Source organism: Anomaloglossus baeobatrachus, chromosome 5, assembly GCF_048569485.1.
Source record: "Anomaloglossus baeobatrachus isolate aAnoBae1 chromosome 5, aAnoBae1.hap1, whole genome shotgun sequence".
NCBI lineage: Eukaryota > Metazoa > Chordata > Amphibia > Anura > Aromobatidae > Anomaloglossus > Anomaloglossus baeobatrachus.
Window position 1 is genome coordinate 373,201,672 of NC_134357.1, and position 18,620 is coordinate 373,220,291.

Consider the following 18,620-nt stretch of genomic DNA (forward strand, 5'->3'; position numbering starts at 1 on the left):
TAGGTGACTTCTGGAGGCAATTGGTCACTCAGGATTTAATTCAGGAGCATCAGACTACAGTGATGAATACAATGATGTGACAATTTTCAGATTTATAATATTTAAAATATTTAGAAAGCCATGTATCATTTCCTTTACACTTCACAAATACGTTCTACTTTGTCTTGGTAGAGCACAGAAAATCACAATAAAATACAATTAAGTTTGTGGATGGAACGTGAAAAAATGTGGAAAAGTTCACAGGATATGAATACTTTTCCAAGGAAAAGAGAGGATTCAAGAATCCAGAAAGAAATTGTTCAGCGTATCAGCTAATATTGTAAAAGTAACGTTGTGATGGAAGGTAAAGATATATTACCGACAAAGAATCTATAGAATGTGTTTTACCTTATTCCCAAACACTTTGCTGGCAATAGCTCTTCTATCTATGGTCCCATCTTCACAGAGGACATCTGGAAATTGCAAAAGTAAATAGTGTAATCAGACCTGGGGAGGGCAACAAGAGCTCAATTTGTTTAGTTTAAAAAAACAAATTTTCAGAGTATGAAAGACCCCTTTAATATTTTACAATATACCTGAGCCAAACTCCTCGATAACTCGCTGGTAGGCCGGTCCTTCAGGCTTGTAGCTCTGGTGGCCCAATTTATCACAGTCTATTAAAGCAGCACCCAGCTTTTCCAGTCTTTGTGCAATAGACGACTTTCCACTGCCGCTGCCTCCCGTTAGACCGATGATATAAGGTCGGGAAGGAATGCTGGGGTTTATCTGCAGAGACATATACCATTTTATATATTACACATACACAGCTATAGGGGTGTATAGAATTGTAATGAGATTACAAGGGTCAGAAATCCATTATAGGGGATATTCAGGATTTTTCGTATGCCCCCATCTCCTTCACTCTCTAAGGCCCCTTTCACACGTCAGTGATTCTGGGACGTTTGTGCTTTTTTTTTTTAAACGTACCAGAATCACTGACATACGCAGACCCATTATAATGAATGGGTCTGCTCACACGTCAGTGATTTTTCACTGCACGTGTCTCCGTGCAGCGTACCCGCGTGTGCGTGATTGCCGCACGGAGACATGTCCATTTTTTTCTGGCATCACTGATGTCCCACGGACCACGCAGTGGTGTGGTCCGTGAAACACGTGCCAGAAAAAAACGTGCTTTTAAAATAAAAATCATTTTAACTCACCCGGCGTCCAGCGATGTCCTCTGCAGCCCGTTCTCCCTGCTGCTTCCGAGCCGGCTTATTATTGTCGCGCATATTCATTATGCGCGACACAGCCGACCCGGAAGCAGCTGCTGCGGGGGTCACCGGCGGCCGGATGCTGCACCGCGGGAGCGATCAGCACCATGGACAGCGGGAGCGCGCACAGGTGAGTAGTTTTCTAAGTGCAATCACGGGCCACGGAGAACGGAGCCCGGATTGCACTTAGACAACCCACGTGTGCCGTGAATCACGGCACACGCAGGGACATGTGCGTGTTTTACACACCAGTGAAAAACGTCACTGTTTTTCACTGACGTGTGAAACGGGCCTAATGCAGTAGCCTTCAAGATATTTGATAAAAGTGTATTGTCTTGATCAGAATTACAGAATAGGTGCATTGTAGCGGTGAAGCGGATTTTCCAAATATGCTGCAAAAGTGACTCCAAGCTTTATAAAGGGTATTAAGTTGATATATAATGCTAGTGGACTCAATGTATAGACTGTAAAAAGCCTGTTTTGCTCTATGTAGATCTACTATGTACTCAATATAAACATGCCATTTAAAGAACATGTACACTGGAGATCAAAATTAGAAAACACACAATTTCCTAAATGTTAAGGTCATTGTGTAGTCCTTTGTGATTATATCCAAACATCAGTAATCTAGCAGTATTTTAAGCTTATTTTATAAATTGAATTTATTCAAAAGCATATAATAACAATGTAAATGAGATAAATGTAAAAGAACACTGATCAAAATTAGAGAACACTTTCAGATACCTGCAAGTTATAAGTGTTAATCTGGCACCTGGTGCTAATTTCCTGAATTATCTGACAAACCCTATTTAACTGGCAGCTTAACTTTCCAGTTTGCACCGACTTTGCAAAAACGTTGTGCCATTCCAAAGTGACCGAAGCCTCCGGCAGCAGGTTGTCCAGATGAAGGCCAAAAGAGTTGACCCTATCAGCAAGAGAAGTTGGTCATTCCAAGTCTGAGATTTTGAGAATATTGCATCTTTACCACATCAAACTCTTTCAAGTCTCCCAAGAAGGCTGGTCGCCCTCGAAAGACAAATGCAATTGAGGACAGGATAATGTGGAGAATCTCCATGGGTAATCATTTCAATACCGCAGCTGGAATTACTCCGCAGTTCAGCACTGAACAGGGTAAGGATCTGTCTCATCATACAGAGTCACGATGTTTAACAGCATTTTGACTGAAAGCCCACTCTGCAGTGAACAATACTCTCATTTGCAGAAAGAATCAAAAGACTAGACTCACCTTTGGTGCGGAGCATGTTATGTGGACAGAGGAGAAGTGGCCCACAGTTCATTTTAGTCATAAAAGCAAGTTTGTGCTAAACTCATTCAAAGCAAATCCCTGTACACTTCATACTGATAGGTGACTATTGTTACCTTCAGAAAATATACTTATCTTTCTCTGTGCCGCAGACATTGCTGTTCTCTAATTATGTTCATCACGTTTTGGGCAAAATAAAGGTTTTATGTTGATAAACTTTGGATCTTTTGTAAAACACTGCTCTAGTGGCATGGTGTACCCTTTACAAAAAACCTTCAAATGTTGATCAATGTAGATTACATTATTTCTAAAAAAAAAAAAAATCAAGTGATCATACATTGTTCTCTAATTTTGATCTCCAGTGTATAGCTAAAAAAATAAATTAAAGGCAGAGTCTTACAGCGGGGGTCTTCAGTAATGTGCCCAGTAGCCGATTTCTGAAGCTTGAAGAGCTGATTTTCTCCTCTTCATTTTCAAAATGTTTGGGGTCTGTTACCAGCTGGATCTCATGGATGGTCAACTCATCAAGTCCCTAAATAAGACAGGATAGGCATACAGGGTATAATAACGTATTAAGAAAGTGCATATGAAGATACATCTCAGGCCCTATTTTTGTAGTTGCTAAACCTGGGGTGAAGCATTCCAAAATGCCAAAATACATGAGCTATAAAAACGGGAAGATGTAATATAAATTTTCTTCTGTGGTTAATTTATAAAAATTCCAACTTTTATTTCCAGTATATTGAATTCTATTCACAGAGTATAATAAACAATTTTGGATTCCCTATACAACTGTCCCATGATTAACCCCAATTATAATGGGGGGGGGGTGGAAGGTCTTTAGCATCCTGTGCAGAGGATCAGATGACTGCTGGACACGTACACCTCCAGGGGTCACCTGATCATCTACACAGGACTTTTCATATAGGACTAGGGCATTTAGCCTGCACAATTATAAGGATTACGCTCCTAATTTTTAAAGTCCGCCTACATATTGCTTTACTTTGTCAGAGCAACTGCTGATTTAAAGGGAATGTATCGTCAGAAAAAAAAAAATTCAATAACTGAAAAAATGTAAAGTAATTATTTTAATCTTTTTTTTAAATAATTATTTTTTTTAATTGAGCAAAATATAAAAAAAAAATTAAAGTTTGATATTTTCCACTGTTCCACTGTTAAACACTAGGGGGAGCAGCTTCTGAAATCCTACAGAAATCCAACTGTAGAAAAAGCTCAGATTACAGCTGCAGTAAAGTGGGCGGAGTCTGCTCTCCTGTGTGTGATGGCACGCCTCCTCCCTCCCAAACTGAGTGTTTACAACACATAACAGAGAATGACATGTAGGGACATAGTGCAGAGCCATTTTGTTGGTGACCAGAAATGTCTAAAGTGTCACCAAGGACAGCAGGAGTATCACACAGGATAGAATTAGATACACAGCGGTGCAGACAGTACCACACAGGATAGGATTAGATACACAGCGGTGCAGACAGTATCACACAGGAGAGGATTAAATACACAGCTGTGCAGACAGTATCACACAGGATAGGATTAGATACACAGCCGTGCAGACAGTATCACAGGAGAGGATTAGATACACAGCCATGCAGACAGTATCACACGATAGGATTAGATACCCAGCCATGCAGACAGTATCACAGGAGAGGATTAGATACACAGCCATGCAGACAGTATCACACGATAGGATTAGATACCCAGCCATGCAGACAGTATCACACAGGAGAGGATTAGATACAAAGCCGTGGAGATAGTATCACACAGGAGAGAATTAGATACACAGCCGTGCAGACAGTATCACACAGGATAGGATTAGATACACAGCCGTGCAGACAGTATCACACAGGATAGGATTAGATACACAGCCGTGCAGACAGTATCACAACGGATAGGATTAGATACATGGCTCAACAGACAGTATCACACAGGAGAGGATTAGATACACAGCTGTGGAGATAGTATCACAGGAGAGGATTAGATACACAGCCATGCAGACAGTATCACACGATAGGATTAGATACAAAGCCGTGTAGACCGTATCACACAGGATAGGATTAGATACACAGCCGTGCAGACAGTATCAGAGGTAGCAGCGGCGGTACTCACCTGCAGTGGCACACACACACACACACACACCAGCAGAGCGGTGGCTGGGGAGAGCGGAGGGAGAGGGTGTCATCGGAGATGGTAACGGGGGGGAGGGGAGGTGCAGCGGCCCGTACTCACATATCCCGGCGGTTGACAGGGGTATAGTGGAGCAAACAGCATACGCTGTGAGCTCCACAATGATGGCGCTGATCTCCTCCCTCTGCTGTGATCTAGACAGGCCAGGGGGCGCGTCCAGGTCACAGCAGACGCCAACTGTAACGTAAATGATGGGGTCGGATCCCGACCACTGTTCTCTATGCACAGGGGCTGCCATAAAGGAGTAACTGTCGTTACACACACAGCAAATCCAGCATGGCAGCCCCCAGTGCCTCCAGTAAAATTAGACAAATAAAAACTAAAAAAAAAAGCTGCGATTTTCATTTTGTATTAAAAATACTTGATTTCATAATCACTAATTTTAACACAAAAATAAAAAACCGCGACACCTTCCCTTTAAAGTCATTATCCAACTATACATGAGTTCCTACTATGCAACCCTCCTTTAGAATAACCTTGAGAAAGGCTAAAGTAAGCCGAAATGTTGGTTATATCTGAAGGATTATACGTCTTATGGATTTTAAATAACTTAATAGAAATGGTGAATGGGGTCACATGGAGTAGGTCGGTATAAGGAAGGAAGTGAGAGGACCCCAGTGTGCTGAATATGGTGGTTGGAAATGGTTTTTTATATTTCCAGGAAAACTATTCAATATACTGGAAAAGAAAATCGAATTCTTACATTTTCTTCTATGCTTAAATTATAAGAGTGTATTGTTGGTTTTTAAATCGCATAAGAATGTGTAAACCTTAAAGGGAACCTGTCATCAGAAATTGAGGTTTAAACCTAAACGTTTCCCCCTTTGCAGCTCCTGGGCTGCATTCTAGCAAGGTTCCTGTACTTTTTGTGCCCCCTTTTAAACCAAATTAAACACTTTATAAAGTTGTACCTTTTTGCCTGCAATTCTTGTAAATTCTCCGTGTGGGCGGGCCGTGTCGTGTCGGTTACTGTCCCTCCTTCTGGTTTACTCCGTCCCCCATTGCTTCATTTCATAGATCAGGACGCCGCCCACAGCGCCCGAGGTCCCGTGCACGCGAGGACTGCTGGTGACGTGGTCGCAGGCACGATATTATGGGCGGCGCTGTGAATGCATCACAAGTGCCTGCCCATAATACCGTGGCCGCGCTCTCCCCTTTGCCTCCTGCGTTCTGCGCAAGCGCTGGCCAAATGATCCGACGTCACCTTTCCCATCTTGCCCTGCAGCAGGAAATAGATGGGAGGAGCGGATCAGGCCACCACAGGTTACGAGGAGATGCTTGCGCAGAACGCAGGAGGCAAAGGGGAAAGTGCAGTCACGAGGTTATGGGCGGCACTTGCTGATGACACTCACAGCACCGCCCATAACCTCGTGCCCGCGCAAAGCGTCACCAGCGGTCACACGTGCACGGCACCGCTACAGTCGCACAGCGCATGCGCGGGACCACGGGCACCCAGGGGCGGCATCCTGAGGTTTGAAATTCAGTGTTCGGGGGCGGCGTAAATCGGCAGGAGGACAGCAACGGACACCAGGCAGCCCGCCACCATGGATAATTTTCAAAATTTGCATACGAAAAGGTACAAGTTTATAAAGTATTTATTTTGGTATAAAAGGGGCCACAAAAACTATAGGAAGCTTCCTAGAATGCAGCCCAGGAGCTGCAGAGGGGGGAACTTTTAGCTTTATAGCTAAATTTCTGATGACAGGTTCACTTTAAAGGGAATCTATTGCCAGAAAAAAAGTGTCCTTAAACCAGGTTTTTGTGTTCCATGCAATTTTTACGCTGGCCAATGGGGCTTTTTAATGCCGCTTTCACATTTCGTTTTGACCTCCGTTCAGTGGTCCCGTTGGAGCTTCCGACGGGGCCATTGACTATAATGGAGCAGACGGAGTCAGCATGTGCTCTGTCTTGCACCATTTTCGGGCGTATATGCTTTATGCAGGCGGAAACCCAGACGTAGTAGACTGCGTCGCAAGGGCATTAATTCCTGCGCTCATTCTGCCCTCTTAGCATGACAGCACTCCCACAGGGGTGTGCTAACATGCTATTCAATGCAGCAACATCAGCGGAGACGTGCATACCTGTGTCCACTGTCACCGCTGATAAGCGGAAACAAGTACACGCGTCAACGCTGGTGATGAAAGGTTTACGTTATATAAATAAAATTATAATATATATATGAATACACACACACACACACACACACACACAGTACAGACCAAATGTTTGGACACACCTTCTCAAACAAAGTTTTCTTTATTTTCATGACTCTGAAAATTGTAGATTCACTTTAAAGGCATCGAAACTATGAATTAACACATGTGGAATGAAATACTTAACAAAAAAGTGTGAAACAACTGAAAATATGTCTAATATTCTAGGTTCTTCAAAGTAGCCACCTTTTGTTTTGATTACTGCTTTGCACACTCTTGGCATTCTCTTGATGAGCTTCAAGAGGCAGTCACCGGAAATGGTTTTCACTTCATAGGTGTGCCCTGTCAGGTTTAATAAGTGGGATTTCTTGCTTATAAATGGGGTTGGGACCATCAGTTGTGTTGGGCAGAAGTCTGGTGGATACACAGCTGATAGTCCTACTGAATAGACTGTTAGAATTTGTATTATGGCAAGAAAAAAGCAGCTAAGTAAAGAAAAACGAGTGGCCATCATTGCTTTAAGAAATGAAGGTCAGTCAGTCCGAAAAATTGGGAAAACTTTGAAAGTGTCCCCAAGTGCAGTGGCAAAAACCATCAAACGCTACAAAGAAACTGGCTCACATGAGGACTACTCCAGGAAAGGAAGACCAAGAGTCGCCTCTGCTGCGGAGGATAAGTTTATCCGAGTCACCAGCCTCAGAAATTGCAGGTTAACAGCAGCTCAGATTAGAGAGCAGGTCAATGCCACACAGAGTTCTAGCAGCAGACAAATCTCTAGAACAAGTGTTAAGAGGAGACTTTGTGCAGCAGGCCTTCATGGTAAAATAGCTGCTAGGAAACCACCGCTAAGGACAGGCAACAAGCAGAAGAGACTTGTTTGGGCTAAAGAACACAAGGAATGGACAGTAGACCAGTGGAAATCTGTGCTTTGGTCTAATGAGTCCAAGTTTGAGATCTCTGGATCCAACCACCGTGTCTTTGTGCGACGCAGAAAAGGTGAATGGATGGACTCTACATGCCTGGTTCCCACTGTGAAGCATAGAGGAGGAGGTGTGATGGTGTGGGGGTGCTTTGCTGGTGACACTGTTGGGGATTTATTCAAAATTGAAGGCATACTGAACCAGCATGGCTACCACAGCATCTTGCAGCGGCATGCTATTCCATCCGGTTTGTTGGACCATCATTTATTTTTCAACAGGACAATGACCCCATACACACCTTCAGGCTGTGTAAGGGCTATTTGACTAAGAAGGAGAGTGATGGGGTGATACGCCAGATGACCTGGCCTCCATAGTCACCAGACCTGAACCCAATCGAGATGGTTTGGGGTGAGCTGGACCGCAGAGTGAAGGCAAAAGGGCCAACAAGTGCTAAGCATCTCTGGGAACTGTTGGAAGACCATTTCCGGTGACTACCTCTTGAAGCTCATCAAGAGAATGCCAAGAGTGTGCAAAGCAGTAATCAAAGCAAAAGGTGGCTACTTTGAAGAACCTAGAATATAAGACATATATTCAGTTGTTTCAGATTTTTTGTTAAGTATTGCATTCCACATGTATTAATTCATAGTTTTGATGCCTTCGATGTGAATCTACAATTTTCAGAGTCATGAAAATAAAGAAAACTCTTTGAATGAGAAGGCGTGTCCAAACTTTTGGTCTGTACGGATACATTATATATATATATATATATATATATGAAGGGAAGTTTGTTTACTTACCGTAAATTCCTTTTCTTCTAGCTCCAATTGGGAGACCCAGACAATCGGGTGTATAGCTTCTGCCTCCGGAGGCCACACAAAGTATTACACTTAAAAGTGTAAACCCCTCCCCTCTGCCTATACACCCCCCCATGCATCACGGGCTCCTCAGTTTTGGTGCAAAAGCAGGAAGGAGGAAACTTATAAATTGGTCTAAGGTAAATTCAATCCGAAGGATGTTCGGAGAACTGAAACCATGAACCAAAAGAACAATTCAACATGAACAACATGTGTCACAAAGACCAACAGCCCGAAGGGAACAGGGGCGGGTGCTGGGTCTCCCAATTGGAGCTAGAAGAAAAGGAATTTACGGTAAGTAAACAAAATTCCCTTCTTCTTTGTCGCTCCATTGGGAGACCCAGACAATTGGGACGTCCAAAAGCAGTCCCTGGGTGGGTAAAAGAATACCTCGGTAAAAGAGCCGTAAAACGGCCCCTTCCTACAGGTGGGCAACTGCCGCCTGAAGGACTCGCCTACCTAGGCTGGCATCTGCCGAAGCGTAGGTATGCACTTGATAGTGTTTCGTGAAAGTGTGCAGACTCGACCAGGTAGCCGCCTGACACACCTGCTGAGCCGTAGCCTGGTGCCGCAAAGCCCAGGACGCACCCACGGCTCTGGTAGAATGGGCCTTCAGCCCTGAAGGAACCGGAAGCCCAGAAGAACGATAGGCTTCAAGAATTGGCTCCTTGATCCACCGAGCCAAGGTAGACTTAGAAGCCTGCGACCCTTTACGCTGGCCAGCGACAAGGACAAAGAGCGCATCCGAGCGGCGCAGGGGCGCCGTACGAGAAATGTAGAGTCTGAGTGCTCTCACCAGATCCAACAAATGCAAATCCTTTTCACATTGGTGAACTGGATGCGGACAAAAAGAAGGTAAGGAGATATCCTGATTGAGATGAAAAGGGGATACCACCTTCGGGAGAAATTCCGGAACCGGACGCAGAACCACCTTGTCCTGGTGAAACACCAGGAAGGGGGCTTTGCATGACAGCGCTGCTAGCTCAGACACTCTGCGAAGTGATGACTGCCACTAGGAAGACCACCTTCTGCGAAAGGCGAGAAAGAGAAATATCCCTCATTGGCTCGAAGGGTGGTTTCTGAAGAGCCGTTAGCACCCTGTTCAGATCCCAGGGTTCTAGCGGACGCTTGTAAGGAGGGACTATGTGGCAAACCCCCTGCAGGAACGTGCGTACCTGTGGAAGCCTGGCTAGACGCTTCTGAAAAAACACAGAGAGCGCCGAGACTTGTCCCTTAAGGGAGCCGAGAGACAAACCCTTTTCCATTCCGGATTGCAGGAAGGACAGAAAAATGGGCAAGGCAAATGGCCAGGGAGTAAAACCCTGATCAGAGCACCAGGATAAGAAGATCCTCCACGTCCTGTGGTAGATCTTGGCGGACGTTGATTTCCTGGCCTGTCTCATAGTGGCAATGACCGCTTGAGATAACCCTGAAGACGCTAGGATCCAGGACTCAATGGCCACACAGTCAGGTTGAGGGCCGCAGAACTCAGATGGAAAAATGGCCCTTGCGACAGCAAGTCTGGTCGGTCTGGTAGTGCCCACGGTTGGCCCACCGTGAGATGCCACAGATCCGGGTACCACGACCTCCTCGGCCAGTCTGGGGCGACGAGGATGGCGCGGCGGCAGTCGGACCTGATTTTGCGTAACACTCTGGGCAGCATTGCCAGAGGAGGAAACACATAAGGTAGTCGAAACTGCGACCAATCCTGAACTAATGCGTCCGCCGCCAGAGCTCTGTGATCTTGAGACCGTGCCATGAATGCCGGGACTTTGTTGTTGTGCCGAGACGCCATGAGATCGACGTCCGGCGTTCCCCAGCGGCAACAGATCTCTTGAAACACGTCCGGGTGAAGAGACCATTCCCCTGCGTCCATACCCTGGCGACTGAGAAAGTCTGCTTCCCAGTTTTCTACGCCCGGGATGTGAACTGCGGAGATGGTGGAGGCCGTGGCTTCCACCCACAGCAGAATCCGCCGAACTTCCTGGAAGGCTTGCCGACTGCGTGTGCCGCCTTGGTGATTGATGTATGCCACCGCCGTGGAGTTGTCCGACTGAATTCGGATCTGCCTGCCTTCCAGCCACGGCTGGAACGCCTTTAGGGCTAGATACACTGCCCTTATCTCCAGAACATTGATCTGAAGGGAGGACTCTGGCTGAGTCCAGGTACCCTGAGCCCTGTGGTGGAGAAAGACCGCTCCCCACCCTGACAGACTCGCATCCGTCGTGACCACAGCCCAGGATGGGGGCAGGAAAGATTTCCCCTTCGACAAAGAAGTGGGAAGAAGCCACCACTGAAGGGAGGCCTTGGCTGCCCGAGAAAGGGAGACGTTCCTGTCGAGGGACGTCGACTTCCCGTCCCATTTGCGGAGAATGTCCCATTGAAGTGGACGCAGATGAAACTGCGCAAAAGGAACTGCCTCCATTGCTGCCGCCATCTTCCCTAGGAAGTGCATGAGGCGTCTCAAGGGGTGCGACTGGGCTCGAAGGAGAGATTGCACCCCTGTCTGCAGCGACCGCTGTTTGTCCAGCGGAAGCTTCACTATCGCTGAAAGAGTATGAAACTCCATGCCGAGATATGTCAGTGATTGGGCCGGTGTCAATTTTGACTTTGGGAAATTGATGATCCACCCGAATCTCTGGAGAGTCTCCAGAGCAACGTTCAGGCTGTGTTGGCATGCCGCCCGAGAGGGGGCCTTGACAAGTAGATCGTCTAAGTAAGGGATCACTGAGTGTCCCTGAGAGTGTAGGACTGCTACCACTGTTGCCATGACCTTGGTGAAGACCCGTGGGGCTGTCGCCAGGCCAAAAGGCAGTGCCACGAACTGAAGGTGTTCGTCCCCGATGGCGAAACGCAGGAAGCGCTGATGCTCTGGTGCAATCGGCACGTGGAGATAAGCATCCCTGATGTCGATTGATGCAAGGAAGTCTCCTTGGGACATTGAGGCGATGACGGAGCGGAGAGATTCCATCCGGAACCGCCTGGTTTTCACGTGTCTGTTTAGTAGTTTTAGGTCCAGAACGGGACGGAAAGATCCGTCCTTTTTTGGCACCACAAACAAGTTGGAGTAAAAACTGTGGCCCCATTGCTGAAGGGGAACAGGGATCACCACTCCTTCTGTCTTCAGAGTGCTCACCGCCTGAAGAAGAGCATCGGCTCGCTCGGGGGGTGGAGATGTTCTGAAGAAACGAGTCGGAGGACGAGAGCTGAACTCTATCCTGTAACCGTGAGACAGAATGTCTCTCACCCATCGGTCTTGGACATGTGGCAACCAGGCGTCGCCAAAGCGGGAGAGCCTGCCACCGACCGAGGATGCGGTTTGGGGAGGCCGAAAGTCATGAGGAGGCCGCTTTGGTAGCGGTTCCTCCGGCGGTCTTTTTAGGACGTGACTTAGACCGCCATGAATCAGAGTTCCTCTGACCCTTCTGTGGCCTGTTGGACGAGGAGAATTGAGACCTGGCTGAGGGCCGAAAGGACCGAAACCTCGATTGTACCTTCCGTTGTGGAGGTCTGTTTGGTTTGGACTGGGGTAAGGACGAGTTCTTTCCCTTGGATTGTTTAATGATTTCATCCAATCGCTCGCCAAACAGGCGGTCGCCAGAGAATGGCAAACCGGTTAAGAACTTTTTGGAAGCAGAATCTGCCTTCCATTCACGTAGCCACATGGCCCTGCGGACTGCCACCGAATTGGCGGATGCTACCGCCGTACGGCTCGCAGAGTCCAGGACGGCATTCATGGCGTAGGACGCAAACGCCGACGCCTGAGAGGTTAAGGACACAACCTGCGGAGTAGAGGCACGTGTGACTGCATTAATCTCAGACTGACAAGCTGAGATAGCTTGGAGTGCCCATACGGCTGCGAATGCCGGAGCAAAGGACTGTTGTCTCCCCTTAGAGCAATCAGTGAGGGTATATAGCCAAAAGCAAATAGTGCGGCACGTACAAAGTAAATGTATACAAAATAAGCATATAAGTATACACTTCGGCACCCAGGGGGGCCAACACCTAGTAACAGGTGCGGCTTACCGACCGCCCGCAGCGGTTGTGTGACCACCAGATTCCCTGCCCGGGCCTCCCAGAGCTGTGGAGCTCGGTTGTCTCTCCTCTGAAAATCTCCAGCGTCTGCTGCAGGAATGGCTGCTAGCGTTCTGAGAGGAGGAGGGGGCCGTGGGCGTGCCTCAAAAAAAGTGCGGGAATCTGATGCCCCACGGTGCTCAGTGAGGGGGGAGGAGGATACGAAGTATGCTCCAGCCCTCAGCGCTGACGTCTAGTGCAGCGTCCCGCCCTTACCCCTGACTGGCAGGCCCGGGGGCGGGAGTATGCGGTGCTAGGCCGCAAAAGCCGGGGAATAAAGTTATAAGCGCGGCCGGCAAACAAGCGCGGTCAGCGCGGTAGTCCCGGCGCACTAACACACCCAGCAGCTGCTGCAGCGTCCATTACACAGGCGCTCTATGCGCCGTCCCCAAGGGGACACAGAGTACCTCAGAGTAGCAGGGCCTTGTCCCTGATGATACCCGTTCTCCTGTCCAGCAGATTCCCCCTGGGGCTGCGGAGGGAGCACGGTCCCAGTGCCTGGTGACCGGTTAGGATCCCACTTCACCCAGAGCCCTTAAGGGATGGGGAAGGAAAACAGCATGTGGCTCCTGCCTATGTACCCGCAATGGGTACCTCAACCTTAAACACCGCCGACCAGAGTGGGGTGAGAAGGGAGCATGCCGGGGGCCCTGTTATGGGCCCTCTTTTCTTCCATCCGAAATAGCCAGCAGCTGCTGCTGACTAAATTGTGGAGCTTGCGTGGATGTGTGCCTCCTTCGCACAAAGCATAAAAACTGAGGAGCCCGTGATGCACGGGGGGGTGTATAGGCAGAGGGGAGGGGTTTACACTTTTAAGTGTAATACTTTGTGTGGCCTCCGGAGGCAGAAGCTATACACCCGATTGTCTGGGTCTCCCAATGGAGCGACAAAGAAAATATCTTTTAAAGAGGATGTCCACCAATTTTTTGTTTGTCTTACAAGGGCTGGACTGTACTCTACCGACAATGAAATAAAAAAAATATAAAAAAAAAAAAATATACCGAGCTGCCTATTATCCAGTGCTACCACTGGCTGGCTCCCCCACAAGTCTCCTCCCTTCCTTTCTTGCTTTGTCCACCAGTCGTTGTCACAGCGGCAGACATTGATTTACGTCAGTCATATGCCGACCAACGCTTGAAGAGGAGACCGGGAGGGCACCCAGCAGCACAGAGGAGTGGCGGGAAAACAGTAGGTGAACGCATGGTGGACAAACCCTTTAACGGTAACTTAAAATAACTGGAAAAGTCTTAATGATTACATTTTCCAGGCGCCTCTTATTCACCGACTGTCCTCCTCTTTGGGTCTCTTCGCTGACAACAATACATTTCAGTTCGGGATCAGTGATTGAAGGACCATAAGGATCAGATATCGGCACCATGTCATATCCAAGAGACGGCTTCACATCAACCAGGAACTGGGACATTTTTTCCACTCGTGTCTCATAGGGCTCTATCAGTTCCTTCAGGACCTTATCTACAAAATATATGAAAGAACAGAAATAGAAAATAAAGACCATCACTAAAGCTGGCCATACACAGTAGACGGCTCATTCAGCTGACAATATATTATATACTTGCCTATATACATGTACGTTCAAGCTCAGACAAGAGAGCAGAGTATGGTTGTAGCAAAAATGCTCATTGCCCGATAACTTGCCAGTGTAAAAAGCTGCCGATCACTTGAGAAGCAAATAAAACGGTGGTTTGTCTGGCTAACTTTTTGGAATAGTGTCAGCCTCCTACATACTCCCATATCTACCAATGAAGCGATAGAGAAACCATAGTTCTCGACAGCACATTGTCCTGGGCAAGCAGCACATATTCGGTCATTGCTCTCGGCAGCACATGTGCACAGAATATTCTATTACCAATAATTCAGTGCGCATGTGACGTCAGCCTGCCTAAGACCTCTTTCACAAGTCCGCGTTTCGGGTATGTGTGACGGCCATTTTTACATGTACCGGAGACACAGACACACAAAGACCATTAAAATCAAAGGGTCTGCGCACACATTAGTGTCTGTGTGCTCCACACAGAGACAAGTCCGTTTTTCTCTGGCAGCACTGATGTCACACGGCCCGCACACTAATGTGATCCATGTGTCATGTACCGGAGAAAACACGTGTCTTTGAAATAAACTTATTTTCTATACTCACCTATCTCCAGTGCTACTGTTATTTGCTTTCGGGACCACTCATTATGCTCATGAATATTCACTGCATCACGAACACGGAGGTAACAGCAGCAGCAGGGATAGGAGAGTATAGACGTTCATGCTGTCCGTGTGCTATGCGGATGTCACACAGATATAGTACACTGACAGCACACTCTGAAAACACACACACCATGGTCCATGAAAAATGTGTGTGTGTTTTGCACGGACGTGATAAAGAGGCCTAGTACTAAATATTAAACGACCGCCAATCGGCAAACATGTAGCCAGTCGGCTGTCTTTTAACATCCTCATCAGCTACTGTAAATGCTCCATAATCTGTGGTCAGACTCTTCCGACTGTGGCTTACCTTTTGGAGAACCAAAGGGTCTGGTGTTTGAGTTCAGCATACTATAACCTTTGGTCTCGCCCCAAGAATTATATGACGGGGAAACCATGAAGCCATTACACATATCAAATGCTAGGCCAATCTCAATAGTTCATTTTTCATGGGAAGTTTTAGAAATAGCAATTTGGCTAAGGAACAATATCACTGGCTTTTACACAGCTAATCAGCTTAGATGTCGCCAGAGGTTGTATAAAAAGTGAGCTGTAATTTCATCTGAAAAGGTCCACAAACCAGTATAACCTGTCCTGTGCCATCGGGCTAATAACACAGACTACATTTAAGGTCACGAGAACTTTTCATGCCTATTAAGTGGCCACCGGTTTCAATAGCTGTCGGCAGTGGGGAAACTTATTGCATCCGGGTGACAAGTGGGAAAATAAATCATCCAAATTTTCTGGATGAAATTAAGATTTTTTTTTTTTATATACACTCATGTGAACGTGACCCTAAACTCATAGATCCCGATTCATCAAAGCTTTCCCTACAGAATTGTGGCATAAAAGCTTTGAAAACTCACAAAATTTAGGTGCACACAAAATTTGGTCTTTTGGCATTTTCACAACAGTTTCTCTCAGCCCCAACAAAACGAGCAGAGCTAGCGTGGGACGGGTGTAGGGCACCACAGCTTAATTCATGACTTGTTTAATTCAGTACCTGACTAGAGTGTGATTTCTGGCGTAGCGCACAGAGTTGCTTGCAGGCCACTCATCAAACAAGCCAGGTTCATGAAGAAGTGTGCACCTCTTCATGAATCGGGAGCGTCTGACTCAGTTACGCGCCCTCATCAAAACAGGCATGAACAGCGGTCTTGACGAATCTGACCCCTAGCGTTCAGGAGACACTTATTTAGACATTTAAGGTGGTCCTACACCAATCATGAACCACCTGATCATTGACATAGTGATTCCCTACAACAGTTCTGTCTGTTTTCTTGTTCTGTAGGAAGATCAGCACTACAGGACCTCAGGTTCATTTAGAAACTTGGTATCTTTTGCAACTTCCTGCATTAAATTTGGCTTTCATGCATTGACATTATGGAGGAAGCTACTTACTATCCAACAGTTCTTTGTCAGCCACACCAATGAGAAGACGCCTTTCTGACAGCAGACAGCAAACACTCAACAGGATTTTATGGGCATTATGTAGACGATCAAAGGTGCCTCCAACTACGACATCGCTGTGACTCTGCAGAGGGCTTCCTTCATCTTCTGTTTCCTTAACATTAATGATGTCATCTTCTATTCCATACTCCGGATACAGTAATACTGATACGAGGTGAGGATTACAGCTGTAACAGTTAGCCGCATATCGCTCCAGCTGCTGCTTGGCTGGGTTGTACTGGCCACCATCACTAGTCTGGAAGTCCGTGAGGACCACCTCTGGGGGGTGAGAGAGGTTCTGAACAGAGGCAAGAGCCTGCTGGCTGTTGCTTTGATTTTTAATATTAGTTAACAGCACACGAACATCCAGATTCCTATGGAGATCAGCATCGGAATACACCTTGGATATGAGGCTGCAGACTTCATGGGTTGCCGGGATATAGGTAGACGTGGGCTGAGAAGAGCCGGTCAGGAGAAGTCCAGGTTGTAGGTGGATGTACAGAGTATCCTGGACAATTCTGGCAGCAGAGGCAAGAATGGGGGCCAACCTCATAGACAAGGCAGAAAGGGGAGATGTTAAGACCAGCACACCCGAACGAAAGACAGACATTGCCGAAGATCACCTTTAAATAGAAAGAAGTTATAAAAAGTGGATTAATTCAGTCATTCTTTAGGGGTTTTTTTCCACATATCGTTAATTTACTATTTAGACAACATCTTGTAGAGCTTCACTTTCGCAACAAAGAGTTGCCTTCAAATCATGGCTGCATCAAGCAACGTGGATTACTATTCCTGAAATGTCACATATCTTCTCATGCAGCGAATTTCAAATCATACAGATCCTAAGGGGAATAGGTTGGTTTGTGGCCATAAAACCAACAGCAAGTTGTTATGCAGCTAGGGTTTATCATCAGAAACTGTGTCAAAATCAAATGTTCCAGCATAAGATAATAAAGGGATTGATATATTACTTCGATGAACCTAGAAAGAGTCAATTAGCAGTGGTGCATGAACATAGAGCTGGGTGCAGTGGTGTCCACTATGCATACACAGTGAAGCATGGTGGATAGTGATGAGCGAGCTGAGGGTTATCATGCTCAGTACTAGCGATGGGCGAGCGCTACCATGCCCAGTACTGGTGATAAGCGAGCGCTACCATGCTCAGTACTGGCGATGAGCGAGCGCTACCATGCTCAGTACTGGCGATGAGCGAGCGCTACCATGCTCAGTACTGGCGATGAGCGAGCGCTACCATGCTCAGTACTGGCGATGAGCGAGCGCTACCATGCCCAGTACTGGCGATGAGCGAGCGCTACCATGCCCAGTACTGGTAATAAGTGAGCGCTACCATGCTCTGTACTACTGATGAGTGAGCGCTACCATGCTCTGTACTACTGATGAGCGAGCGCTACCATGCCCAATACTGGTGATGAGTGAGCGCTAACATGCTCTGTACTGGTGTTGAGTAAGCGCTACTATGTTCTGTACTAGTGATGAGCGAGCGCTATCATGCTCAGTTCTGGTGATGAGCGAGTGCTACCATGCTCAGTTCTAGTGATGAGCGAGCGCTACTATGCTCAGTTCTGGTGATGAGCGAGCGCTACTATGCTCTGTACTGGTGATGAGTGCTAACATGCTCAGTACTAGCAATGAGCGAACGCTACTATGCCCAGTACAGAGTATAATGGAAGTCAATGGGAAATTCCAGCATTTTTCTGGAAGATCTTGAGGAAAAATGTTCGAGTTCCCCATTGACTGCCATTATACTCGGTAGACGAGTTGAGCCTGTCCAGGTATTTGACTGCTTGTTACAAGACCCAAGCATGGTAGTGCTCGCTCGTCACTAATGATGGACTGTCCGAAGCTTTATCTGAGTAATATGAATGCAAAGTGAAGCATGGTGGACTGTCTGTGGCCCGAACTAAATAATGTGTGAGCACAATGAAGCTGGGTGTGCTGTCCTGGGCGATACCTGTGTAGTCAAGCACAGTAAACTCTCAACTTCACCTGATCTTTTCCACAGTTTCTGCCTGGCAAAAATCTCCCCATAAAATGGACATAGTGCATAGCAAGGTCAGAACCACTTTGCTGTACAGGTTATGTCTTATGTCATTTAGGGTTCAGAATCCCTGAAGGGGTTAAAAAAAAGTAACATGCTCAGCCTCACCAAGTACACTGTATATGGCAGAGGTGTTTTGAACTAACGTCATCATCTGGGCTCAGGATGCGTCCGTCATACG

At 46.8% G+C, this 18,620-nt stretch overlaps 1 protein-coding gene across 1 annotated transcript in view; it reads right to left on the reverse strand.

Annotated features, from left to right (window-relative positions):
* The window catches only part of COASY (Coenzyme A synthase), a 32,858-nt gene that overhangs the window by 13,017 nt on the left and 1,221 nt on the right, over window positions 1-18,620 (reverse strand). The window contains exons 2-6 of the mRNA XM_075349995.1: window positions 16,333-17,003; window positions 13,979-14,193; window positions 2,918-3,049; window positions 576-765; window positions 388-452 (exon numbers count right to left, since the gene is read on the reverse strand). Of these exons, the coding sequence (XP_075206110.1) occupies window positions 388-452; window positions 576-765; window positions 2,918-3,049; window positions 13,979-14,193; window positions 16,333-16,990 (1,260 nt within the window). The 5' untranslated portion in view covers window positions 16,991-17,003. The remainder of the gene's footprint in view (window positions 1-387; window positions 453-575; window positions 766-2,917; window positions 3,050-13,978; window positions 14,194-16,332; window positions 17,004-18,620) is intronic.